Source organism: Hylobates moloch, unplaced genomic scaffold, assembly GCF_009828535.3.
Source record: "Hylobates moloch isolate HMO894 unplaced genomic scaffold, HMol_V3 SCAFFOLD_13, whole genome shotgun sequence".
NCBI lineage: Eukaryota > Metazoa > Chordata > Mammalia > Primates > Hylobatidae > Hylobates > Hylobates moloch.
In genome coordinates this window covers 62566524-62594245 of record NW_026652288.1, presented here as the reverse complement: position 1 = coordinate 62594245, position 27722 = coordinate 62566524, and the positions used below count along the sequence as shown (strand labels likewise).

At 48.1% G+C, this 27722-nt stretch overlaps 1 protein-coding gene across 1 annotated transcript; it reads left to right on the top strand.

Annotated features, from left to right (window-relative positions):
* The first annotated feature begins 379 nt into the window (after window positions 1–379).
* Window positions 380–20139, top strand: ZIC4 (Zic family member 4). The gene is given in 6 exon segments (XM_032173797.2): window positions 380–610; window positions 613–671; window positions 3241–3325; window positions 9676–10293; window positions 14956–15271; window positions 17341–20139. Coding segments are annotated over 6 exon segments (1116 nt in total). The 5' UTR covers window positions 380–573; the 3' UTR covers window positions 17342–20139.
* Window positions 20140–27722: the final 7583 nt, after the last annotated feature.

The window sequence follows — 27722 nt, the reverse complement described above, 5'->3', positions numbered from 1 at the left end:
TTGCCTGCCTGCCTTCCCTTCTCTCCTTGTAAATTGCCTGGGTGCCCCACCGTGGGCACAAGAATGGAAGTCGTGGCCCAGAGCTTCCCTCGCGAAAAATGAGCAAGGCGGGTGCCGGGAGGGGGCCTTTACAGGAGGTATCTCTGCTCTGCCCCTAAGGGGGTGGCTAGGAGGGTCTCTGCTTCCCCTCTCCAGGGTCAAAGCGCCAAGTTAGCCCAGATGGCAGCAAGACGATGGAACTTCTCCGCCCCAACCTGACGGCAGATGCCGCCTGAGTCCACCTCCGAGCGGCTCCTTGCCCTCCCTCATCCTGGTCCTGCCTCAGGAAGCTGACTGCTGGGATCTGCTCTCTGCGCGCGGCCAGCAGTGGGTTCGGGACTTGGCTTTCTTTATCTCCAATCCGAACAAAAGCAGCAACTAGCTCTCTGGGGAGCAGGCCGCAGCTCCTAGGATTCTGGCCCCTAGCCTAGACCCAGGGGCATTGGAAATTAGGGGCCAGTGAGGAGGGAATAGAGCTGAGCTGTGAAAGAAAGCTAGGACTGGCTCAAAGGTTGGACCTGAAAGTTGGGGTTGATGAATGGCCCATGTCAAAGTCTTAGGAAAGCGGAGGGGCTTTGGAGGGTTGCACTTCGGCCGTCACCGTCTTCAGGAAACTCCCTTTGGATTCCAAGGTCATGTTTTCCCCCCTTTCCGACAGTATTGTCCTCGCAGCGACCCACACCACTGCACGCCGCTCTTTTTTCTCCCGTCTCAGCCGCCTGCAGGTTGGGGGAGGGGTGATTCAAAGGGAGGGCTAAATGCCCAGCCTGATCTACTGATACAAACTCTATTCTGGGCACCCGGAGGCTGCCCACACTTACTTCAGCCCCGAGCTGGGAAACCCAAGCTTCTCCCTCTAGAGAACAGGAGAATGAGTAAAGGCCCCTGCACAACCCAGTCTCAGCAAACTCCTGGCGCTTGAGGGTCGAATGGAGGGGAGCCAGAAAGGTGCAGGGTGCAGATGAGTAAATCAGGCAGCGGGCAAAGGCCGGGGCCAGTTTCCTCTCTGGCTCGGAGCTCCCTGCCAGCTTTTAGGGTTTTTGCTCTGCGCCCGCCAGGGACAAGTTGCAGCAGAGAGGTGGGCATGGCTTTCCCGCGCCTGCCGTCTAATCAGTAAGGAGCAGCTGGGGAACTGGTCTCCAGCTGCAGCTGACCTCTGACCTTGGGTAGTCCTGCGCCGGCTAGGTCGGCTCCACAGCTTGCAGCTTCCGAGGCTCCCCCAAATAAAAATGGTGCTTTTTGCACCTACCCACTGTTCCACCTTCTTGGCTCTCCTCCGGCACTATCAATCACTGGAGCTCCCAGGCACCCATTCCTCTTCTCAAGGTGGGGGCAGGAGGGCAGATTCCAAAAAGTCTCCAGGATGTGCTATGGACTGGCAATTAAGATGCCGTGGTTGATGTGGGGAGCAAGCATTTGGGGAAAACGAAACTGAGTTTCTACATTCCGTGGTTGTTTGAGACCTCAGGTCCAGGGGCCCCAGGATTGCTCCCAAATTCTCTCACGTCTCTTTCAGCAAGATGACTGGCTTGTTTGCTAAGTGGTGTCAGAGTTTGAACTAAAGGAGATGTTTACCCTGGTTCCCTGTATAGGCTGTGTGATGGAAATGCTACAGAGAGCCTCCTAAGGTCCCTGTTGCCTGCCCTAGTCCAACCTCTGCAATATTTGTTTGCATGCCTATGGATCTGTAGTGCACAAAAGGCTGACAGGACCTGGGACAGAAGTGATCCAGACCTCTTAGAAGTTGGGTTGGGGCTGCCTTATGGGTGGACAGGGATCTCTAGGGAACCTCACACCCATTTCCCCCAGAAGCAAAAGAGTAAATTCTATTATTGCCAACCAACCAGGACTTTTCCATGCCAGACATCCTGCCATGAGGAAATTTCAGAGCGAGGATGCCCAGCATGCCGCCCTTCTGTAGGAATGCAAAGTTAGGCCTCCTTTCTTTCCTGATTTGTGCTGGAAGGAGCTTATTACCTTTGGGGAAGAATGCCTTTTGGTTAGAAAGAATTGAAAATAATAATACCCTCTGAGAAAAGGTGAGTCTACCCCCCTGCCTCCCAGGCCTGGACCTAGAAAATAGGGGAGATGGAAGGGTAAAAGCCGCCAAGCTAGTTGGAATTCTGGTTGGAGGTTGAGGGGGAGAGAGAGAGAGAGAGAGAGAGAGATCTTTGTGCACAGAGAACTGGATACCCTTTAAGATAACAGAGTCCCACTTGGATTTGGCCTGTGGTTCAACAAGTTAAACAACTGCTTGTTTTGTGGGCAGACATCCCCATTGACAGAGGACTCGCTGTGTTTGTCCAGCCTGAGACCTTTTCAATGACTGTTTTTCTTTCTAGGCCAAATTTAGGGTGGGGGCCGGGTAAATGCTTCTGTCTGGCTGCTCAACTGCCTCAGCCTTGCCTGACAGATGCAGAGGTCCTCAGGATGGCTTTAAGTATTTAAGGCGGCCAATGGCTTGGTAGCTTTAGCCACAAGGTGAATCTGATGAGTAATGTGTATATCTTATGGGAGGTGTTATTTCTACCCTTCTCCACTATGAAATGTGGATGATTTGAACCAAATGGTTAAAATTATACCTTTTTAACCTGACAAATTTTATATTAACTTTAAAAAGTCAACCGGTGATGAATCCCAAATGGGTCTGGGGTGTGGGAAATGTGAGGCTAAGGAATTCTGCACCACCACAGGCAGAACAGGATTTGAAAACCTGCAAAGAAATTCCTTTCCTTTTGATTCCAACAGTTATAAATCAAATTTTAACTGCTAACCTCTCAGAGTTCACTAGGCTCTCCTCACCACACCTCACTAAATTTAAGTTAATAAACTTCGGAAAAATAATAAGGTTTCTTATGCAATTAATTCAAATTTGAGAAGCTACAGATTTTTGAGCACTGAGTAAAAGAGAGCTTACTTCTGCTTGCAAGGCAGAACAACAAAGGAGTTTCAAATAAAAGCCTAGCTGGGAAATTATAATTTTTCGATGTTTTTATCACCAAAGATATATCATTTTGCAATATGGGCAGTTGCCGGCAGAATCCTTTTCTTTAGCTTCAAAATTTGAAGATGGTCAAAGAAAGACCGAAAGATCTTCAGATCAACTCCTTCTTTCATTCATACATTCAAACCACAGAATGTTGCCACACAGACGTGTAAAATTGTTTAACTAGTGACTGTCACTCTTTTCTTCCCAAACAGGCTCAAAGTCAGAAAATGAGATACAAGACATCCTTGGTGATGAGGAAAAGATTACGGCTTTACCGAAACACTCTTAAAGAGTCAAGTAAGTTAAAATCCTCCTTTGAATATTGGTTTGCTGGTTTCTTTTCTTCTTCTTCTTCTTGTTTTTTTTTTTTTGTTTTTTTTGTTTGTTTGTTTGTTTGTTTTTAAGTAGGAAGTTTTGTTTTGTCTTTTGTTTATGTTGGGTTGAGAGTTTGGGGGGAGTTTCTTGAGTTCAAATGAAACTTAGAACTCCTTAGTGTTCAATACATTTGCACACAAATCAATGACACAACGTCCCACCAGCAGCCAGCTAATCCCCCTCAATGCCTACTCATCTGGACGTTCCAGAATTAATATCTGACGATTCTCTCATTGAAACAACCACCCCTGACCTTTTGCAATTCCACTGTCACGTTATTCTATGACATATTCATCTTGAATTCATTTCCAGACAATTTGATTGGAATGAGGTTTGACATGTATTGGCTTCCATGAAAGAAGCAGACTTTGATCTGGATGATGGGGTTTACATGATATACATCATCTTTACCAGGGATACCAGCCTTCTGCAATGTGGTAGTGATGAGGTTCCCACAATGTGGTGTCTGAACAGGGAGTGACTGACAGCTGCTCTGTCAGGAATACCTTCATTGTGAAGAAGTTAATTTAATATTCCATTTAGAATAAGCATATGATTTAGGGTGGGGTATTTTCCCTTCCAGGCGTCTAGTTTTCCTCATTTCAACTATATCACTAGCTGATGGTTGCCTCCAAAGATGTTCCCTCATTGGTAGGCAAAGGAACCTTCTTAACCAAAGTCAACCATTTCCTACCCAGGAAATGGCTCTCTATATTATCTGGGGATGATTTAATGGCAAAAGTCTCAAAAGAGGTATGAGTTGATATGTAAATTCAGTTGTTTTGATTCCTTAATGCTGTTTTGGAAGATCCAAAAGCAATGTTTCCTAAGCTTTTGTCACAGGATGTTTTGTAGAATCCTTGCTTGGAAATTAAAGCATACCCAAGTATATTTTCTTCCATACTCAGTTCCATTAATGATGTTTAAAACTCAAATTTCCATAGCAGAGGAGAAGAATATCCTCCCTTATTGCCCAAATCCTAATAGATCTCATCTCCTTTGCACAATTTGGGCTTAGAAATATGGATGGGCTCCTGGGGCTTAAGTTATTTCTTTGCATAAGAATAGAGACAACCTCCTTCTGTAGGAATCTTGAAGTCTGTCTGTGACTAGCCTCTAAAGAAATTTACCTCTGTTTAGGGTGGCAACCTGGCCAGAAACAGGGAAGAAAGAACTGAACAAGTGACTATTGATTTAGATGCAGAACATTCAGATGACAAGACTTGTTTCTAGCCAGGTTCTATACAGTGACCCTCAGCTGAGTAAGGCCCAGCTCCTGATCTGGGCATCACTTACAGTAAATAATCATCATTTAATTTAGCATTGCTTAAAATATTAAAATGGAAAAATAGCCCAGCTGTTGATCTGAAATATCCTCCATTTTTTTTTTCTTTCCAAGGGAGTGAGATCAGACATTCAAACCAGTGATTTAAGGAGCTCTGACAGATGGTAGGGCCACAGAATGTTCTATTTCTAGAAAAGAACTAGGAAATCACTTGTTCATGCCATTGTATTCGTCTGGGTAGGGTGAGCAAAAGTGCTTAGGACATGATTCTGGGCATTGGTTTGCAGAGGCTGTGAAGATTGAGGGATATTTGGGGTCTAGTGGTGGAATATGCTCCAAATAGGTCCCCATGAAAACAAGATTCCAGTGTTTCATTTTGACATGTGGTAAAGATCTGTGGGTTGTGAGATACTCTTTTTCTCTACAAATGAAGCAGAAAAGTAGACTTAACAATGCTATAGCTCCGGGCATGGGTAGGAATAGAATGCTTCAGTCAAGCATTTGGTGTTGGAGGCAGGTATAGTGAGATGTTTCTGGAAAAAAAAATCTGAAGACCACTGAGGAGACACCATTCCTTAGACTGCTCAATTGATAATCTCTGTAGCCTGGGTTCCCTGCTTCCCAGGCTCTGGAGGACTCAAAATGATCTCTCTAAAGACTAAAATATGCCTCTCAGATGTTGATGCCCCATCACCTTTAACTGGATATGCTTTGGGGCTTATTTCAAAGATATACCTTGGAGACCCTTCTGTAATTGCCCAAAGTTCCTTGTCTGTAAATATTAGTTGTACAATTGGTTTTCCCTTATTGCTGTCTCTGGGGAAATGTCCTTCTAGGAGAATGTCTGGTCCCATTGCCAGGTTTAGCCAACCAACATATAGACCATATAGCTCTAAGGAACTTGCAAAGATCAGGCAACCTCAGTGACCTGCAGGTCTACTGACCCCTGGCTACTCAAGCAAGAAGCAGCTACCCAAAATGGGTCCAGATGTTTTCAGCTTTCAAGAGAAGGCTGCATCTGGGAAGGAGCTCCATGTGGCCAGCCTACTCTCCATGATTTTGGCTGAATCAGATGTGTTTGCGCTTTTGCTGCTGGCACAAAAAAGTCATACACAAGTTCAAAGCTTTTCAAAGGCAAAGTGACTAACAGAAAGTGTGTAGTATGCTAGCAGATTATGTGTATAAAACCTCTGTTTCTTAACCCTGGAGTCCAGAGAGTCAGTGGTTAGAATTCCAGAGAACCCATAAACTTGGATGAGAAAAAAATGCATCTTTATTTTCACAACCTTCTATTGGGAAGTTAGTGTTTTCTTCTATGATGAATATACGGAGCAAATGCTGGACTATTAGGAGTTCAACAGACTCACCAGGCTTCCTAAGGGTTCCACAGCCTGAAACAACTGAAAACCCCTCTTCTCCTATCTGTCCGTACTGTTATTCAAAGATTTGATGGAGGTGGGGTCACAGTGTATATATTAAGAAATCCAGCTGGGTGCAGTGGCTCGAGCCTGTAATCCCAGCACTTAGGGAGGCCGAAGCGGGCAGGTCACCTGAGGTCTAGAGTTCAAGACCAGCCTGGCTAACGTGGCGAAACTCCATCTCTACTAAAAATACAAAAATTAGCTAGGCATGATGGTGGGTGCCTGTAATCCCAGCTACTTGGGAGGCTGAGGTGGAAGAATCTCTTGAACCGGGGAGGCAGAGGTTGCACTGAGCCAAGATGGCGCCATTACACTGCAGCCTGGGCGACAGAGGGCGACTCTCTCTCAAAAAAAAAAAAAAAAAAAAAATCCATGTTTGTGCAAATCAGTCTTAAAGCTAAAGTGAGTTTGACAAACATTCTGAACTGTTAGTTTTAGGTTGCCTAGGGTCCAGTGGAGAAAAAAATATTTTAATTGCTGGACTATTGCAGAAGTTCCCCTGCACTTAACCGGAATACCACATAAGCTGAGCAAGTTCGGCGTTAAGATGTGGACAGTAAAAACAGCTGGGCAAGGAGTCTCAGGTAAAAACATACTCTGGCTTTTGTTTAGCTTTTTGGAGCCCTTCATGGGTTCAGTCCAGAGTTGCCTAGACAATTGCATCATTCAACATACACCTGTGAGGTGAAATGACTCATTGAGATGTGTAAACCTTTCACTGGAAACCTGGCCATGCCACTGCTTGGATGAAGGGAAGACAGGGGAAGGATCAGAGAGATGGTGCCTGTTGGTGGAGGAGTAAAACATGGGAGAAGGTGAAAGCCAGGGAGACATATCCTGAGAGTCTAGTCACAAAACTGCTGTGTGGAAGCCCTTGGTTTTGAGAGTAGGGAGTGGGGGTCTGGAAGTCAAATACTCTTCTCTAACATTTTTTATTTTTTTAAAAAATACTGACGAGTATCTATTGGTAGAGTTATCCAAGCTCTTCCCGTAGGAAGAGCAGAAAGACCTGGACGTGTCTAAGTGGAGAGAAATTGTGGAAGTTAATCCCTCCCTAAAGTGCACCCAAGGGAGGAACAATGCATTAAATGAAGGTCTCAAAGAATCTGCCAACTGTTATACATCAGTTAATTATTTAAAAAAAAATTTTTAAAGCCTTATTTACTGACCAGGAAATGTATAAGAATAGTCCTTGGTGCTGGGGATGGGAGGAGGGGCAGTTCAGTCAATTTCTATTCAGCATTGCTGGTAATCTGCCGAAACTTCTTGCCTCTGCTAAGGTGTATGGGATATTTTACTCTATCTTTAAAACTTTTCTTAAACATACAAGCCTTTCTCTGTTTTGGGGGGCACTTTTTATGGCCGCCAGGGAAGCCCAAGCACTTAGGCTGGCATTTTCGGCTACAGCGACAAGGCAGGAGTCCCGGCCAGCAGCCCTTTAAATCGCCGGACGACGCAGCTGACCTTAGCCGGTCGGCTCAGACAAAGGACTACCGCCCGCCCCCAAAGCCCCCCAACCCCCGCCCCTCGGCTTTTGCCACACTCGACTGAGCCAGAACTTAAGTTTTTTTTCAACCAACCGACCCCCATCCCACCAAGGTGGCCCCCCTAGCACTGGAGGGCATCTTGTCGGAGGCGGTCACGGGCCTGCAGGCCCTCTCAGAGCCTGGAAGGGGAAACGCGGCGTGCACTCTCTACAGAGGCCTAAGACGAGGTAGGAGGAAGCAGAGGAGGCTCGGACGGCAGGCAACAAGTAGCCCAAGCTGAAAGTGGAAGTCACCCTTAAATCCCCTTTCCCAGAGGCTCCGTACGACTGCAGGGTATAGCGCTCAGGATCCCTGATTGGCCCAAGGAGATCTGAGAGCGAAAATCTGTTTCTCCTGGATGCAAGCCCGACTCCTTTGTTCCTCTGGCCAGCCGGCCGGCGGGTGGGTGTGACTTGTGGCGGGTAGAGTCCTTTCAGGAAGACATGGGTTCGAGCCCAGCCTTTCCAAGCCGTCACCACTTCCCGCCTAAACCTGTCCCTGGTCGGGGCCAGATCCTTGGGTTTCGCGAGTCTTTGAGCATTCCAACACCGGGGAGGAGGAGCCTGCAAGGCTAAATGGGAAGAGAGTATGGAGGAAAGAGAGGGGGAGGGAAGAAGAAAGGAAGACGAAGTGAGGTAGAGGGTTTGGGGAAAATAAGAGAGACGAAAAGGACCAGAAAGATGAGGGAAACGAGACATTTCGGAGAAAGCCAGAAAATAAAATTAGGCTCAACAGCTGCTAGCCTAGGAGTTTCTCAGCTCCTGGCTCCTGAGTCAGCAACCTCCTTCGGTCCTTCGATCCCGACCCCCTCCTCTTGCAGGCTACAGGGACAAACTGCCCAACCAGACCGCCATCTCTGCGCACACGATGCTGCCCATCAGCCCCGACTGAGGTCCCGCAATTCTGCCTCCCCAAAGTTGTGGTGAATAGTGGCATAACCCAGCCCCGAGTACTTCCAGGAGCCCTGAGTCAAAGCTGATCCACTCAGCTTTCCAGAAAGGAGGGGGAGGAGGCTCAAGGGGAGAGAAAAGGATTTGTGCCCGGGTCAGAGCGCATGAGCAGTGGAAGCGTGAGATGCTGTGGGGGTGGGATGAGGGAGGGAAAGAGGGTATGTGTTCGGGGGAGAGGTGTGTGAGGGGGTGGGTGTTGGAGCGGGGAAGTGTGAGAGATAGAGAGAGAGAGAGAGACCGACCGCGTGCGGCAGGACCTGTCATCACTGACGTCGGACCCGGCCGCGGGCCAATGGGCTACCTAGGCGATTGTTCCTCTCTGTGGGTCCAGGCCACGGCCCTGAATCTCTATTGACTTCCTAACGCGCCCTGCTGCTACTTCTGTAGTGTGCAGGATTTCGCCTAGGCATTAATAGCCAAGGGGGTGGGCGCGCCCAAATCCAAACCTTGGGAAGTAGAAGAGAAAGAAAGAAAAAAAAAACTTTACACAAGTTTTTTGTGTGGTTTTCCTTTCCCCTCCCCACTGTCAGGTGGCAGTGGTGTTAGCGGCCTGGTACAGGGAGCTCCGGGGAGCGTGGGCCGGCAAGCAGCCGGCCGCCCTCTCCTAGCCAAGCGGAGCACTGAAAATATATATGGCTGGGGCGCTTCAGAACCACCACCACCTCCAACATCATCATTTCTGTCACCTCCACTCCCTGGCAGGGCACCGTGCTCCGGAGCGCCCCGGGGTGTTAGCCGCCAAAGTGCGCTTGGGGCTCAGCTCCTACCCCTCTGGAGCAGAACCCCCAGCAACCCACAGACTCAGCCCTGCGCCTTCCATTACCCCTTACATCTACTCTGCCGCTACCATCCCTTTCTAGCTCATGGCACGGCAGGGGACTTGGCCGAACAGCAGCCCGGCCCAAAGGCGGCGGAGGTGTTTGGCCTCGCTCTGTCCATCGGGTTCACTGCTGGCGCCGTCTGGCTCTGAGTTCCACGGCTGACTGCAGAGGCCGTAGTGCTGCAGGGCTGGGCCTGCCCCCCGGGGCCCAGGGAAGAGCGCGCATCCCACGCCACCCGTTCTCATGCGTGCTATTTGTTTCGACAACAGGTAGCAGCTCTGGACACCATGGCCCCCAGCTCACCGCCGCCTCCAGCCCCTCGGTGTTTCCGGGCCTCCACGAGGAGCCTCCCCAGGCCTCCCCCAGCCGTCCTTTGAATGGACTCCTGCGTCTGGGGCTCCCTGGAGACATGTACGCGCGGCCAGAGCCCTTCCCGCCAGGGCCTGCGGCCCGCAGCGACGCCCTGGCAGCTGCTGCAGCCCTACATGGCTACGGGGGCATGAACCTGACGGTGAACCTCGCTGCGCCCCACGGTCCTGGCGCTTTCTTCCGCTACATGCGCCAGCCCATCAAACAGGAGCTCATCTGCAAGTGGCTGGCGGCCGACGGCACCGCGACCCCGAGCCTCTGCTCCAAAACTTTCAGCACCATGCACGAGCTGGTCACGCACGTCACCGTGGAGCACGTCGGCGGCCCGGAACAGGCCAACCACATTTGCTTCTGGGAGGAGTGTCCGCGCCAGGGAAAGCCCTTCAAAGCCAAATACAAACTTGTAAATCACATCCGCGTGCACACGGGCGAGAAGCCCTTCCCTTGTCCTTTCCCGGGGTGTGGGAAGGTCTTTGCTAGATCAGAAAATCTCAAAATACACAAACGAACTCACACAGGTCAGTATTCGGCGCTGTTTGTCGCGTGCGGACCCTCTGGGGAAGCAGGCCCTCGGGTCTGGATTTCCTCAAGTCCCAACTGAGGGGAGGGGGAAAATATTTTGGTGTTGTTTCCATGAGCCAAGGCCATAAAATATTAATTATGCGCTTCTATACTTAGAATCACAGAAGTTTCCGGAGGCTGTGTGTAGGGAGGATAGTGCGGGATTTCTGTTCCGGGGGGACAAGGGTGAACGTGCCTAAGACCCTGTGTGTGCAAACATGTGCTCTCTGTTAAGAGTTTGATTTTAAGATATTTTAAAACAGCATTGTTCCCCAAAGTCGTAAAGACATAAGAACAGCTGTCTAACTTTTTTCCTGGTCCCTTTGGAATTGCGCGGCAGAACTCTTCCACCTGTCGTCCTGATAACCTGGCCCACCTGGACTGAGAGGTTACCAGGCCCTGGAGCCTTGTAACGGGACCCTGGGGTCGAATGGGCTAACTTTGTACCTATTTTTGAGCCTTGGTGGCCGGACACTAGGGATGTTCGGTGAACCCTCACTTTCGCTTTAGCACAGACCTAACGGGACCTATCCACCTTAAATATCATTTACCAAGCTGCTAAGGGAAATGGGGACATGTGTCAACTACATCTGCTACTTCTAGTTAACAGAAAAAAAGGAGTACCTTTCAAGAGCCTGCAAAATTGAACTCCTCTGGCCAGAGCATCTCTAATTAATACAACTGCAAGGAGAAAGTTTTCACACTTCCAGAACAGCCTGTGAAGTTACATTAATTAGTTTAGCAGCCATTGTTTGTACTCTCCTTAGTTAGGGTTTTCTCGCTCCTCCTCCCTGGAAGTTTAAGAAATCAACATCTTTCTCCCCTCCCCCATTTTGGGGGCGGGAGAAGGGGACTGGTGGGGACAGGAGAAAATAAAATGAATTCCAGCTTGATGCCCCACTTCTCCTACTGCCCGGTGCCTTGCCCCTATTCTTACTCGCCCCTATTCTTGCTGGAACATCGACAATTGCTGGAGTCAGAGAACTTCCTAAGGCTAGTTGTGCTAACGCCTATCTTGTCCCCAAACTCTCCCTTCCCGAGGAAGGTCCATGGCCCGGACACTGGCACAGGCGGAGACCAGACCAAAGTCCACTTGGAGCCTGGCACTTTATTTCTAAAGCTTGTCTGGAAGTGTACAGTTTCCCTGAGCTCTTTTCAGGGTTTCCCACAATGTCGCATGGATCTCACCCCTTCACCCGAAGTTTTAGCTTCGGGAAGGGGCGGTAGGTCACACTGGAATCCTGGCCCCAGGCCTGCTACTCCGGGAGCTGGCGGCGGACACCCGGAAGGTAGACTCGCAGTCCTGAGCTGGAGAAGGAACTCATCTTTAATGACAGGGTTTTTGTTTTTTTTTTAAACAAACAAACTTTTACAGCTCTTTGCCGGCCCACTGTTTGAATTCTGTGAAGCAGAAAATGGTTAAATTCTTAGCACAGTCGACCTACAGCAGAGAAGCAAGTTCAGTGCGCCACGGCTGGCTCAGGTTTTCGTGTTTTCAGGACAGAATTTTGTGCGTTCTTTCGGTTCGCGGTCCTGATTCATTAGCGGTGGGGGGTGGGGGAAACAACAAACAAAAACAAACAAACAAACACGACCAACAACGAACTACAGAGTCTGGCCTGCTCGGGCATTTCCCTCAAATCCCCCTCCTAAGTCATAAAAAGAGGAGAGAGAGAGAGTGAGATAGAGAGAGAGAGAGAGAAAAAATGTTTCTCAAATGGCAATAGACCTCACTACAAATTATTCATGAAGACAGTTCTCGATTCAACAGGAAAATAATTGCCTTTTCAAATATTAATGGCGTTTCATTTTCTCGAGTCGCGGAAGCGGCAAACAGGAGCAAATTTCTCAGGAGCTGAGATTCTCCCTGACCTGAATCCGGGGCCTGGCTTTGAAGGCGACTGTCCGCACCGAAAGGATTCACTTTGTGGCGGTCACAGCGATCCCGGAACAATGGTGCCTCCGGGAGGGAGGCGCGGGCCAGCTACCGCGCTCTGCCTGGCCACCGCCACCCAGCTCCTCTCCCGGGACCCCTCGGCCGGGGCCGGGAGCTCGCCACACCTTCCCCGGCGTCTGAGGGCGAGTCAGTGCTGGGGATCCGAGGTAGAGGAGAAGAGACCGCGCCGGGGCGCAGTCGCCGGGACAACCAGATCCAGCCACAAGTGCGAGAAAATGGCGCTGGCCCAGCTAGCCCGAGCTTCCGAACTTTGTCCGGCGGACCCGGCGCAGGGTCGGAGAGGAGGCCTTTCGGGACTGCGGGGCCTCTGGGATGAGAATCTGGGTCTTTCACAGCGCAGCCCCAGGCCTAGGACGCTCCGAGCGGGCTGCAGGGGCCTAGCCCAACGCCGCCTCTTCACATTCACCCACCCACCCAGGGCGCAGTGCAGGGAGCTGGAGGGAGGGGGAAGGACTGGAGGCCGGGTGTTGGCGGGGGGCGGGGGTGATGTCAAGCGCGGAGACCAGGGCGCCTCCTGCAGCTCCGGAGCAAGCTGGGGCGCGGCCTCACCTGGCCTCCTAGGGGCCTGCGAACTTCCCGGCTGCCGGTATCACTCAGTGTACTGCTGTTTTCTCCTCTGCTCCTCGTCTGGAGCGAAAAAATTGTTTTTGTTTCACGTGAATGTCCAGCGAGGCGCTCACGAGATCGGACAAGCTTTTGGCGGGTTTTTGTGTGTGTGTGTGTGTGGGGGGGGGGGGGTTGTTGCGGAGGGGCACCAAACTCTAATTCCATTTCACCTCTGTTTTCTCAAAATAACCTTGGTTTCTTTTGCAGGCCCTGAATTGTATGTTTTTTGTAAGTTTTTTTTTTTTTTTTTTTTTTGAAAGGGAAGATTTTTTTTTTTTTTTTTTTTTGAAAGGGAAGAAGGAAGAAAGTTTGGGTTTGCAAATGCTGGCAGGAATCAGAGGAGATAAAAATAGGGGCAAATAGGAACACTGATTTATTCCGCATCTTTCTATCACTGTTTTATAAAATGGTGCCAGTGTCCCGCGAAATGGCAGGTGCCAACACCTTCCAGAGGGTTTAGTGTACTAGCTATGCTCCTGTAGAGTGGGAATCCAGCGGCCGGGTGGTGCCGGAGACCCGGGCTCAGGAGCCGCTGATTGCGCAGAAGCGCAGGTTGCGCGCAAACCTCTCTGTCCGAGCCTCAACAGGGCTCTGGAATTGGGGTTTTGTTTGTTCTAACCAGCCCCAAAGCGCCTGTTTTTCCTGGATAAGGCGGGAGAAGCAACTACAAAGGCAACAGTTCTCCAGCTGTGCGTCTTCCTCCTCCGCTAGACGCTAGGTAGCCGGTCCCTTAACTCAGAGCGCAGGGAGGCAGCCATTTGTTTAAAGCGCCCAGAAACCTTCTTCCCCCATTTCCGCAGCACTTGCAGCTCCGTCAGGAATCTAGGCTTCCGGGTTCTCGGGGTCCTTTCCTCTCCTACACGTCAGCTAATTCAGGTGGCCGTGAGCTCCCCTATTGGGGCTCGGTCCGGCCAATTTTGTCACTCTAAGGTGCACTCGCGCCTTCCCTCGGCTCTACAGTGCATCGCAGCCACGGATCCCAGCCCCTCCCCGGCCTATACCAGCCGCCTGGTCGCCCTCCAGTCTGCGGAGCCAGGCCTGGCCTGACAGCAGCAGCTGTTTTCTTCCCGAAGCCTCAGCGCTCAAGGGCGTGGTTGCGGTAGAGACCTTGGATCCCACTTGACCTGTGCGGACCCTACCGCGCCAACCCCTCGTCTTAGGCCCGAGAGGCCCGACAGCCAGGTGGGGGTGGTCTGGGCAGACTGGTCGACATCGCAAGTCAGTTCGGACTGGGAGGGCCAGCTGCCCACAGCACGGTCTCCGGGAGGCCTCTGGAGCAGCGTAATAAAATATTATTGCTGGCGAGCGTATCTGGAGGGATCCCGGAAGGTTTAGGCAAGATTTGAAGAATGCTGCTAAATGTTTGCCCTCAGGGGGTGGAAGGAAAGAGGGAGGGGGCTCCATATCCTGTAAAAATCTCTTCTAAAGTGAATCATTGCTCAGAATACCTTTCCCTGCAGCACGAATCCACTTTATGCACACACAACGTGCATCGGCTGTGCATCCTTAAATTATTTCATCGCTTTGGCATTTGAGCAAACCTACTTTAGGAAACAATTTAGGCCAGGATGGGGGTGGGTGGGGGGGGAAGAACGGCTGGGCGGGGTAGCGGCAGAGAAGTTTGGCTGAAACAGCAACTTTAAATCTAGATGTGAGCTTCCCCGTTAACTATATTGTGAGCTCCTCCTTTAATATATTTCCGAGCAGAGGTGCTTCTGGTACCAAGTGGAGAAAATTTGGAGGAAACAACCCGAGTGGATCAGGATTTTCGAGGATGGAAACTCGACTAAGATGGAGTCACTGTCGCTCCTCCTCCATACCCTCCCCATGAGCCCAGACGAGGAAGGCGGGAGGGATGGAGGTGTTCAGGAGAGGGCACCGGGGGCGCTCTCTGCACGAGGGAAAGGGGTGCTCAACCTGAGGCGCCATGGAAAGGGATTTCTGAAAATATTTTGTAGTTCTTTTCCAGAAAATCAGAGACGAATGGGGGAGGGTGGCAAGCACCTGACGGGAACACGACCCACCAGCACTAATGTCTCTGCGTTGCCTCCGCCAGGCGAGAAGCCCTTCAGATGCGAGTTCGAGGGCTGCGAGCGGCGCTTCGCCAACAGCAGCGACCGTAAGAAGCATTCGCACGTGCACACTAGCGACAAGCCATACACGTGCAAGGTGCGGGGCTGCGACAAGTGCTACACGCACCCCAGCTCTCTGCGTAAGCACATGAAGGTGCACGGACGCTCGCCGCCGCCCAGCTCTGGCTACGATTCGGCTACACCGTCTGCCCTCGTGTCGCCCTCGTCGGACTGCGGCCACGAGTCCCAGGTGGCCTCCTCGGCGGCGGTGGCGGCGCGTAGCGCCGACTTGAGCGAATGGTACGTGTGTCAGGGCTTGGGCCCCATTGCGGCTGCCCCCGCCGCGACTCTCAGCCCGGAGCTACCACCTGGCCCTGCTGCTGCCGCCGTCGCCTCCGGTATTAGGGCTGCCTCTGTGGTTGCTGCTTCCACACACACCGAATGCAGAGTAGGCCACGTTTCTGAGGCATGAAGAGGGCGAGGGCGGAAGGAAGGAAGGCCGGCCAGCCACCTGTAATAGTTGCTGGAGCTCACGGAGTACGCTAATATAATGTGCATTATTTTAAAAGATAAATATGATCCCCCTATTTATTCTATAGTCACACTCAGCACCATCACCCCCACACTCGCCTTCATGACTGGGTATCATAAAACCAGGGTTAGGGGCGAAAAGAGACAGGCAGATGGAAAAAAAATGGAGAATTTATGTGCAATCCTGGCAACTGCATATGACAAAAGTAAAGCCACAAATTTCCCGCATGCTTCGCAGAATGGGAAATATTTTTCTCGAGGACTGGGCCGCTCCCACCCCCACTCTAACCCTCCCCTCCCCCACATTAATTCCAACCTCAGAAGTTCAGATCAAGGGAAGGGGGCAAAGGGAATTCCAGAGCCGTTTTCTTGACTCCAGTTTCTTTCCTCTTTGCCTTCCTATGGTTTCCCCTTCCCTAGGTATCCTTTGAAACAAAAAATACACAAGTCCTAATTTTTCCAACCTCCTCTATAAAGGAGATAAGGGAGATTCATCGTCTTTTCAGCAGGGAGTGGGTAGGTGGTGGTTAGACGCTTCCACCCCTATGGAGTGGCCTGGGCACACAGACAAACATCTGCCTGTCGTCCACAGACTCGATATACGTTGTATACTTGGGGTAGGGAGTGAATTCAAAACGACAAGAAATACAGACAAAGGAACACCAGAGAGGCTTCAGGATTCAATGCCGTGAGACCTCCCCGGGCCCTTTTCCCACCCCAACCCCTGTAGGGGCTTTGCCTGTGGAGTCTTGTAGGTGCTTGGGCTTCGGGTGTAGAGCGAGCTGATGACGTCACTGAGTCGAGGCCTCTAAAGTGGAGAGACCTGACCTAGGCCGCCGTGTCTGGGTGAATTGCGTCAATTCGGTGATGGTCTTTGTCAGTAATTGCACAATGTTGGTCTTATTTTTAAAAAGATGTAGGAGGAACTAGAGAAATGATCCACAATAATAAATACTGTAAAGGCAAACACCCAGTGGGTCTAGATTGAATGCGTATTTGATATGCTGCATATGAAGTCCCCAGAAAAAAAGAACCAGATGTTGAAGGAGGGGGCGAGAAAGGCCTTTGCAATTGTCGCCAAAGGGAAAAATATCAGGTCCTGTTTCCCCCCTCCCCCCATCTGCAGGGAGAATGGGGCTGCCCCAAAATCCTAGCTAAGACTTGAAGAAGTAAAGGAAAATAAAATAATAAAGCTTTGGCAGATTCATCCCAGTTCCCTAAGAATTTGAAAATCAGTGCGTTTGTATTGGGGAGGGAGGTGAGTTTTCTCTCTGGGGAGGGCCCCACAAAAGACCTCAATTTAAAAACCTGAGCCCAACAAACAATTCCTGGCCCTGCCACTGATGAATTTTCTTCTGCTCTATCCTCTTCAGACACAATTAGACAATTAGCACTCCTGCCCGCAGCCCCCACAACTTTCATCAGATGAAATAGCATCCTAACTGGAGTAGAACTATTTTCATGACTCCAAATAAAAATGCAGTCTTCCAAATACACCCTTAGTGAATCCGTCCTTGAGAAAGGGGGACTGAAATTCCTGCCTACCCCTAATACAATAGGGCCCAGAGGCTGCCTGACCCAGCGCGGGCAGTCGGCAACAAACAACTCCTTCCCATAGTGAAGCACCAACCCCATCACTAAGGTGCAGAGGGCATTTGCGGAACTTGCTGCTTCTGCCGATGTTTAAAAAGTCCCCCTTCCTGAAGTAGGACTTTTTTCTTTCTCTTCTGTTTCTAGGCTCCCCATTTTGCTTTCTATCTTAATCTAAAACAATGAAATAAAACAAAAATGTTTGGTCGGCCACTAATCGCCTTTAATTTTTCATTTGCTTGTTACAGATGTCCACCGCGTTGCTCGCAAGGTAATCTCGCTCCGCGCAGCTGAGCGCCCCGCATCTCGCGCCTGCTACATCAAAGGGCCCGCGCACAAAGCAGTGTTTCTTCGCCACGGTGCATCTTCATGGTAAGTTAGGATTTCTATGGCAATGTGCGAGTCGCACTGAAATCCTGAAAGGCCAAGCCTGGAGCCCGTCCAGGCTTTTCATTAAGGACATAATATTTACGTCTAACAGACCTTTTTTCTTGTGTATACAAGTATATATTTTTGTTTGACGCGGACTAAATCATTTTCATTTAATTTCCGGTAAACAAAACCCACGCGAATGGGCACTTGTACCCGATCATAATAAAAATGGATAATAATGTGAAGGAAGAAAAGAGCCGCTTGAATCGCCGCTCAGCCCCCTTTGTTTCTGCTTTCTGCGGTGATCAGAGGGCGCATTTGGGTTTGATGGCGAGTTTCTAAAGGCGAGGAAATGGTTTGTAAGAGGGGAAAGAAAAGGAGAAAGGTCTAATCAAGCTCGGGTTGTTCAAAGAGTCGGGTTTTGGGGTTGAAAGTGTGAGTTTGACGGTGCATCAGCATGCCGCGTTAGGCTCGCCATGGAAATACGCGCGGGGAGCGGCCGCTTCAAAGGCGGCACACTTCACTACAGACACTCTATTAAGATACATTTGCGCTGACCTTTGCTTTCACGCCATTTAATACTGTCACTGCGCTCTCCAGTATACACTTCCTTTCTAGAACCCGACTTGCCCACGTTTAGGGGTTCACTCTGCACCCTGATGTGGGAGGCTTTGGCGCAGGGGACACCTTCAGGAAAGGGAGGAGCACAAGGACTCTGTGCATCTTGACTGCGCCCCAAAGAGTCTCCAGGATCAGGAGTGAATGATTTTAAAGCAGCCTCCGAAGCTTAACAAATGAGCATTCCAAGTTCAGTTTTGTGCAAATCGCCTTTCTAACTCTTGAGTAGGATGGAGGCTTAAATTTAATGGGGACTTGGGGGGAAGGGAGCCACCCTGGGGGAGTCTGAGGAGTTCAGACTGTGCCCTTGGGAATTTCCACTCTGGCTTTCCGTGCCACTCTTCTTCCTCTCCATCCCATACGTCTCTTGCGGCCCCTCAAACTTGTTTCTTTCTAAGGCAGGATGTGTGGTACCCTTAGGCCTGGACTTGTCCTAGATGAAAACTCAAGAGCCCAAGGCCAAGGCGATGTGGGGAAGATGGCAGGAAAGTTAGAAGTCCATGTTCCCTTAATTGTCTTGTTGTTTATTTTATCCAAGTACCCCAGTGAATAGGGGAAAAATAAACACAGTGAAAAAAAAATCAAACAGTGGAGTCTTCTTTAGTGCCAGTCCTTGTGGTTGAATAAAAAGGATGGTCCGCTTTCTATTGAGCTGAGAAATCTTTGAAGTGGGAGTTATTATCTGAGACATTCCTGCTTGTCGTCCTAACAACGCTGATGAAACGTAAAAGGTTCTTTGTCAGCGATTTGTTCTCCTCTCTGTCAAACTCCCTCTGCCCCGTTAGTTTCAAACCGTTTCTAAAGAGATAAAAATCAAACTTCTTTTAAAAAAATATCCACACACAGCACCAATACATAACTTTAGGTCTAAGTCTTGCTAAGGGATAAACAAAAGCAATGCCTAGACATCAGGGTCAGGGCCTGGCCTGGTGAAGTATGCAGAAGTTGGGGGGCCCTCGGGACAAGCTTTGGGACATGAGGAAAAGAATGCAGAGAGGGTGCAAGCAGAATACATACCTTAAGTCCACAATTGTGTGCCTGCTTCTTTCTGCTCTGGCTTGCATTCAGTCAGCCCAAGTTGGGTCACCTAGATGGGCTTCCTTTGGGTACCCCTCAGGCTCCTAATATTCTTGCCCAGGATCCTTGGAACTTAAGAATGCAGCCAAGCAATCGTTAATATCTCCTGCTCCTTCAAAGCCACCTCTGCTAAAAATAGACCCATTGTGTGTTTCTTCTCACTAGCAGCAATCAGCAAGCCCTTTCTGCCATTAATAAGGAGAATAGCTGAAGGAGAGAGATGTTTTATTAATTTCCTGTTTCCTTCAGAATCTTGGCAATTGAAGTTTAGAAGGTTTGGTCTACAACACAGTGATCAAAAATGCATGTAAATGCCCATCCTTCCTCTCATTCACATGTGCAGTTGTTCATTTTATATTGTGCCCAGCAAAGAAACTTTCACCCAGTTCAGGTTTCCCCAAAACTCCTGTGGTGGTTTTAAAGGTGGTTTAAATAAATAAGGATGTGCTGGTCCCCCTACTCTGTGTGTGCTGAATAAATGACTTGTAAAGAAGTTTTTCCAAGCTGTAACCCATGCTGTTATTATAGTTGCTGCAAAATGTTGTTCCTGATATTGATTTTATTTGTTAACTGGAGGTCTCCATATGTGTGTTTATATTGCTAATTTATGAGAAAATGTAATAATTGCAATGAATATGAATTATACAGACAGGCAAACATTTTGAAATCACAATTCACATATACACAAAAGCCTGGCTGAAACCTTTAGGCTCTTTGTACCCTCTCTACCCATACTGTTTGTGATTTATCATGTCTCTTTAGTGTCAGTTAAATTATGAACTAACTTGAAAATAAAAGTTGTTTGACTGAAAGTGATTGTTGAATGAACAACAGAGTTGAAAGCCATGGCTTGATCTTGTAAATATGTAAATGTAAATGATATTAAATCTGTGATTCCTTTTCCCTCCAAAGGCCTTTGTGTACATGGCGCTCCATTTGGCTATTTTCTTTGGAAATAAATAATGTGATGTTTCCCTTCCTCTTTTGAATCCTGGTGTCCTGTTATTGTTTCTTCATCCTGGCAGAGATTCGAGGCCCTCCAGAAGCCTCCAATTCTCTCCTCAGTCTTTCTTCACCGCTTCACACAAATATCTCTGGGGGCCTAGTCTCAGGACAGCAAAATGGAGGGGCCCCCTAAAGCAGCCATTGTGATAAAGACTTCTCTCATCCCAATTTCACCCTAATGACACTGACATCATCAACCAATTTATTAATACTTGATAGAATGGAAAAAGTTGAAAGGATGCTCTCAGTGTCTGCCAGGAAAGGCTACCTTTCTACACTTCCAGCTCAGAGCAACGTCAAATAAACCACCTCTGAATTTCCAGAGAAAAGCCCAATAGCTGGTGGGAATCAAAACAAGGAAAGAAAAAGACAGGACAGTTCGGCTGTAAGACCTGACTAAGCGCTGGTGGAGTGTCTCAGGCACAGTTGCCCGCAGAAATCTTCCTAGCTGGACCTTGCCCCCTCTGGGAGAAGTGATTGCTCAGACCTCAAGGCTCCATTCAGATACCTGCGAAAGTCTATGCATGAAGACTGGGAGGCTACAGCCCACATGACACTTCCCTGGGCCCCGATTGAGATATCTGGTGAGTTTTAGCATCCAATGCACGCACACTCTTATCTGGCCCAGCCACTGGGAAACTTATTTCAAATGAATCACCAGAGCCATTTTCCCTTCTCCACTGCGTGGTCGCTGGACCTCTAGATACCCCCATACATTGTTGCCTCTGCACCTACTGCTCAGGAGCCACCTCAGTGAGCAGTTCGCCTGACACTTTTTTTTTTTTTTTTTTTTTTTAACTCCTGAGAAGTTAGTTCCTGTGGGCTTGGTTGGAGCAAGGGGCTGGATGGAGTGGGAAGACAACTACTCCTGGGGTGGGAATGCTGGGTCTCCTTAGATAACACATTGGAGACTCAACTCGTAGGGCAAGGGCTGCAGTCCTGGGTAAAACATTGGGAGAAAGGATCCCAGTGCGCAAAGGCGCGCGAGAGACGCGCAGGTGTGATAAAGGAGGCCACGAGGGGAAACCAAGACATGTCCGGGTCGATGGGATCCCTGAGAAAGAAGGTCCCTGGGCATTAACACTGAAGTCAGCGCCCTCTCCCGTTCATTTCGCGAAAGGGCCCCCTTCCTCCGTCTAGGGGACAGGTTAGAGGGGCCTCTCCTCGACCCGGCCTCTTTGAGAAACAGCACTCATTAAAGCCCTTTAACCGACTGAGCATTGTGGTGAGGAGCAAATGGGGATTAGGAATGAATTCGAGACTTCCAGTCGAGGCTTTTCTGGGGCTCGGAGCTCTCCGCTCAATCCTGTTGCCTGGAGTCTTCACAGCTGTGCCTACCCATGGCTCCAGAGAGGATCCCAGCCCTTCTACCGACACCTTCCCATGCCCCCAGGAAAGCCTTGCACGATAGGGCGCCCAGGAGTTGAGGCCCAAATCATTCCCTAGAATGCAGAGAAAAGACAGGCTGCCCGGGAGGCTCCGCTGTCCTTGACATTCCGCGAAAGAGTTTTGGAGAAGGAAAGGCCTGTCTTTGAACCTTCCAAGTTCCAATTGCGAGGCAGTAGAAGAGGAAAGAGAAAGTGCTCTTAGACACCTCAGTGCCCCAGCCACTAGGAGAGCTGAGATTTCCTTTGAGTCATTATTGTTTGGCAGAGTTGAATAGTGTAACCTTTGACAGAGGGTTGAATTTACTGGTCCCCAAGTGCCCTTGGCTAGCCTCACTCTAGAATTATCTCACTTGCTCTCTGGGGAAGTTACCCTCCTCCCATCCTGAACTGACAATGCTCAGGGAAGCTTGGGGGCGCTTTAGTCGTCTAATGATCCCTCCACCTCATCCTGCTCTTTTCTTCGCTATTCCTAATTAGAGCACCAGGTAGAAACTGTGCTGGCCTGGTGAAAAGATCTTGGATAAGAGGAGGCAGTCTGCCTGCTTGTACACCTACTGGCGCTGTGCCCCTGGGTACATGATGAAACGTCTCTGTGCTTCAATTCCTTCATCTGTAAAATGAAATTAAAATGAACCTCCTTTGCAAGTTTGAGTGTTAAATAAGATAATCCTTTAAACATTTACAATGTACTTGCTAGTGATAGTTGTTATTACTATTACTTATCTTGGGATTCTGTCTTTCAGAAACATTCCCCTAGCTCTTCACTGAATCAGGTGAATATTTTCAGTCCCTAGCAGAAATTGTGGCGCCCTCAGGGGCCCGAAACTCCACAGCAGCGTGCACCTCCTTCAGGCAATCCGAAGGATAGCTGGGAGCCCTGATGTCACTTTCTTCTCTGAGATCAACTCTCTGAGAAGTTTATTCTCTGAGAGTTCCAGAGCCCAGGGCACCCGGGCACTGAGACAAAAATGTAAATTAGTTTTTAAAGGCACAAGAAAAATTAGAGAGAATTGAGTTTATTTTGGTGAGGAACGAAGCTGAAGAAACCAATTGCCTTAATGTCACCCCATGACTTGTTAAGACTGGCATTTCAGTAAACACAATGGCTCTGCCTGCCTTGTGTCAATTTATTTTATCATAAGCCTCTGCGGTTTGGACTTTTCAAGTCTTGGGTGTGTAAGGTGGGAAAATGTGAGGGCTGAGGACAGGGTGTTTGGGCAAAAGTCACACAAAAGTACATTTTTCCCAAGAAGGCATCAGGACCTTTTTCGCAATCATGATTTTTTTCTTACTAAATCCTTATTTCAGAAAAATTAATAACATCTTGATCAACAAGTGACTGAAGATCCCAAAATTACATACTTCACCAACTTCATTTCTAGGCATCAGGATAGGTTTGCCTTTTCACCCAAATATCTCCAGTGAGAAAAACAAGCGGGAGATTCCTAGGAAAGTTTTGGAGCTCAGAACCCAAAGTCATTCAGGAAAAATAGAAATTCAGTAGAAACTTTGGGGTGGTCTTGAGTTTTGTCCCTGAATTGTCCAAATTGTCCAGTGGCTTTGCAAACATCCAAAGCAACTGCGTGGATAAGAAGAGAAAGAAAAAATGTACCTTAGGGCATGGGTACAGGTCAATCTAGTGTAAATGTGACCATGAGGATGCACTTTGAAACTTGTCCTGCCGTGTTTTGTTTTTTTTTTTCCTCATTTAGAGCCAGTGTAGACTACGTGACCAAAATGCAGGGAAAGCAATTCAAAACAAGGTGTTCCTGAACCTGAACAGCCTTGGGAAATGTCTGCAGAGAGAATAAAGCAAAATTAAAGAATTACCTATCATTATAGCTGTGACATGTAGTTGTAGAATTGAAAAAATAAGAAAAAATAATCCACCAGTAACAACATTAGATGATGTATATAGGCTATCAGAAGGATGATTTGGTTTTCCCTTGTCTGTGACTGAAGGCTAGCCCATGCAAGACCTGATTAGCCACATGAGAATGGTATTCTTTGCCAAAAACTAAAGAGAAACTACTGACACCTCAAGGTCCTTGATTTGTGTCATTGCAAGGTCTTACTTAGGGTTTAACACAGTCCTCTAGCTTTTGAACTCATTAATGTATTCATTAATCCTTTAAAGAGTACACCCAGCATCTCAGTGAAAAATGTTTTTCCTGAAATGTTCATATTTCTAAGCCATGAAAAATAGGCATCTGCCCCCCCAAAATTTGCTTGTTTATTTCCTCTGAGAGAAGTGAGTTGCCTGATGCACATAAGCAGTTCCTCATCACACTTTAGCCACTTTCACCTGAGAAAATTGTTTCAAACATACCACAAAATTTTCCCTACATTTCCTGCCACTGCGTTTAGTGAATAAGAAATTTATAGTGAAATGTTTTCTATTGCCCCCAAAGCTGGCAAACTTTCTTTTATAAAAAATTCAATAAAAACCTGTGGTAGAAAAAAAGCCTTTTAAAAAGTGTGAATTATCATTTCATTGTAAAAAGTAAAAAAAAAAAAAAAAAAAAAAAAAAATGGAGTGGTAATCCAACTTCCGGAAACTGTTGTGAATTATTTCACCAGACCCTTTTAAAAGGGGATTAGCAGGGCTTTGGGAGCAAAATCCTTCTGTTTTATTCAATCTCTGATTTTATGTTATAATTACAAGCTGTAAAGACTCTGGAATTAGTATGCAGGCACTGTCAGGACAGATGCAGGTGCTATTCTAACGGTTCAGCTTTTTAATTAAGAAAAGAGGTAAGAAAATCGAATCATACAAACACTTTTGTGCGAGCTGAGAACATTGCAGCAACTGCATGAATAAAGCCTTTTATACCTTCCCCTGACAGGTCAGCTACTGAGGCTCTGACTTACGACCTTTTCAGGGCCAAACAATAGTTAACAGCTTTCTCACCTTGTCCCCACAGAACCTTTTCTTCTAGGACGGATCTTATGGAAATTGCCTTAAGTAGCTTCACTTTCACAAAAGATATTGCAGTTAAAATGGATAGAATGGATACATATCCATATTGAAATGCCTACTCTTCAGTCCCAACTACAGATCTCTTGTTCTCTGGATCCCTTCTCATGGGTGGGGGAGGGTGGAGTCTAGGAGGCACAGAAAGTAGATGGGGGAATAAAATCTGCCCTGAGATAGGCATACAGGGGCACACAGACCCAAGGCCAAAATGAACACCCCCACCCCTCCATTCCTGAGAAAATGAAACAGAAAAAACTCAAAACAATAAAAAACAACAACAAAAACAAATTTAAAAAAACACCCAAGTCCTGGGATGCAGGTTGTTCTGGGCTTTTCTGAAGTGGGCTCTTCTTGCAGGAAATAAATTTGGCCTGAACACTTCACAGTGGTTTTGGAGGCAGCCAATCCCAGTGGGGGTGCCTTAGTCCTTTGTAAGTTTTTCAGCTCCCTAGTTACCCCAAAGTGTTCTTCACCTGTGAATAAAATTGTTTTATTCACAATACTTCAAGGCTAGCTCCCCAGCTTTTCCACCATAGTAAAGCTGGAGCTGCCTCAGCCTTGGAACACTTGACTGTGTTAGACCTGCAGCCCCCACTGTTCTCCTATCTCAGGCTTTGCCACAGTTCGGATCCCAGATCGGAACTCTCAGGGAAGGCCTTCCTTAGGCCTCACTAAAGCAGGCCCCACCCATCACCTTTTCTTCTCAGACCCTGACAGGGTGTGTGACTGGGGACCTGGTCCACGGCCAGCAGCCCAGGCCTTGCCCTTCCTAAGGAGGCCGGGGCGCGCCTGCGCCAGGCAGAGAACAATGCACGTATTAGGATATCAGCCGCCCTCGCAATGATCACGCGTTCAACGATTTTGTTTTCACGGCTGAGGGGGCTTTTTTCCAATGTAAATCAAGCGCTTTAGTTATTAGGGCCGAACACTAATCTCCAACAACCTTGACATAATGTGGCCGGGCGCGCCGGCCCACTTCGCACCTGCAGTCTGAATAGGACTCCTTGTCAATGGGGGACACGCTTGTTGCCCTGGCTTGCAAAGGAGGGAAGTGAATAAGTCAAGCTTTGTGAATGCCCATGCGAGCTCTCCCTCTCTCCTTTGATCACGGAAAATGTCTTCTAATTTGTCCCTTTTTCATTGTAACAACGTTTTCAAGGCCCTTTCTATTTTTCCAAACCACATTTTTATAAAGGACATAAATCGCCCCCCGAAAACAAAAGGGGCGCGCCCTGGCCAACTGGCGCTATCACGCTTCAGCGTTTCGCGGCTCCAGAAAGATTGTTGGTTCTTGAGGCTTCCATCTCAGCAAACACTGGGCTAGAAGGCCCCAGTTCTCCAGAGCTCCAGATCTGGGCTTCTGGGAGGAGGATGGCGACAGGGCCCCTTAAAAGGGAATGCAGAGGGGCCTCCTTTTTAGTGGGTGGGGGAGGTAGACAGTCAGAAGGGCAATGGGGTAAGACTCATATACTAGGCGCCCCGGGGAGGATGTGCCTTAGAGATGTGATGCAGATTCCCTGGGCTAACCGGAACTCATCAGGCAGTTTCTGGACGTCATGAAAGTGGAAAGGAATGATCCACCTTTCTTACACAAGGCAGGTTCTGGCCCTCACTGCACTCTGACCACGGCGTTTTGCAAACTTTTCTTCCCACTTCACCCCACGCCCTCAATTGGCTGTAGTCCTGCATTCTTCAAAGAGCCAAGGGAGTTGTGGGGGCATATGGAGGGACTTCCTGCCCACAGACAACGCCCCAGATCTTTTGTGGGAGGCCACAGGGTATTTTAGGAAAACTCTCACCCCATACAAATCCTACGGGAAAACAAAGGATTAATACCATTTTATACTGGGCGGAAAAGCAACCTCTGTGGGATCTGGCTTTCATTCCGGATGGGAATTCACTCACAGTCTCTCCCCAGGAACACACAGGCATTAATGACGTTGATGTCTCATTTGGTGGGATATTAATTATCAGGTTGCAAATCAATGAGCAACCTCTGCTCCTCCTCCCTCACCTCCACTCCCAACGTTGATTCAGTTTGGATTGTCACATGTTTTAAGGACCTTCTTTCCAAGAACACTTTTCTCCTAGCGTTTTAACTTCCTCCCTTTATCATAGAAGATCAAATAATTTTTCTAGTATAGAGATGTCTAAGACTTCTTTTTTCTTCCTCCTTAGTTATTACTTTAGATCAGGCTCTGGGTAAGAAAACTAACATAACCCACTAATACCGTATAAAACACTTTGATGTCTTGCCAAGAAACACACTTCCTTCAAGAGAGAAGTCAACATTTGTTTTTCACATTAAATGGCATGTAGTTGCCAGTGGAAAAAAAAAATTCTAAGGACCACTTTTTAATTCGATGGATAGCAACCGCAGGGGTCTAAAAGAAAATAACGACGATAGCTATAGACACAAATAACTAAATTACCAAAACGTTAGTGTATCTCCCGGCTTCATTAATATGTAACAGACTCCCCAGTTAATCTCCAAAAGCTAGTGTTCCCCCTGTAAAATAGCACTCTGGGACGAATTGTACATGAGATCAATCACTGCTAATGCAGGAAGGTTTACTGCAGGAAAGAAAAAAAAAAGCTATTTACACCTTCAAATAGAAGCTTTTCAGATTTAGGAGTAAGAGCCATACATCACCAAGAATAAATAATTATGAATTGGTAAATGCGCCCTCCAGCGATTAGCTATGCGATGCTATTTATCATTTCTTGGGTGGTGATGATGGTGGAGGGTTTTTTCTTCCTCTCTTTTTCCTTCTTTTAAAACCATCTGACTGTTTGGAAGGAAAAGATTGACAGGTAGAGGGAAAGAAGAAAAAAAAACTGAGGGAAAGTTTGTTTTTGCATATACTCTAAGTCTTCAAAGCATGGAGGTGCAGACATAGATGGGGTCATGTACGGAAAGCTTAATAGGAAACAATGCAGCCATTTCATTGTTTCATTAATTATTAGGAGATTATTTGACTATTGGTATTGACACCTCAGCAGATATCATTTTCCCCTCTCCTCTTCCCTTTTTACTCAACACTCCTCCCCACTACATTTCCCCCTTCGTGGGTAGTTTACCATTTGAGAAATGCATTCTCATATCTATTATTATTCTTTTCCCCCTCCTTCTTTTTCTCCTTTCCCTTTTTCCTCTTCCTTCTCCCTCTCCCCCATCCTCCTCCTCCTCCTC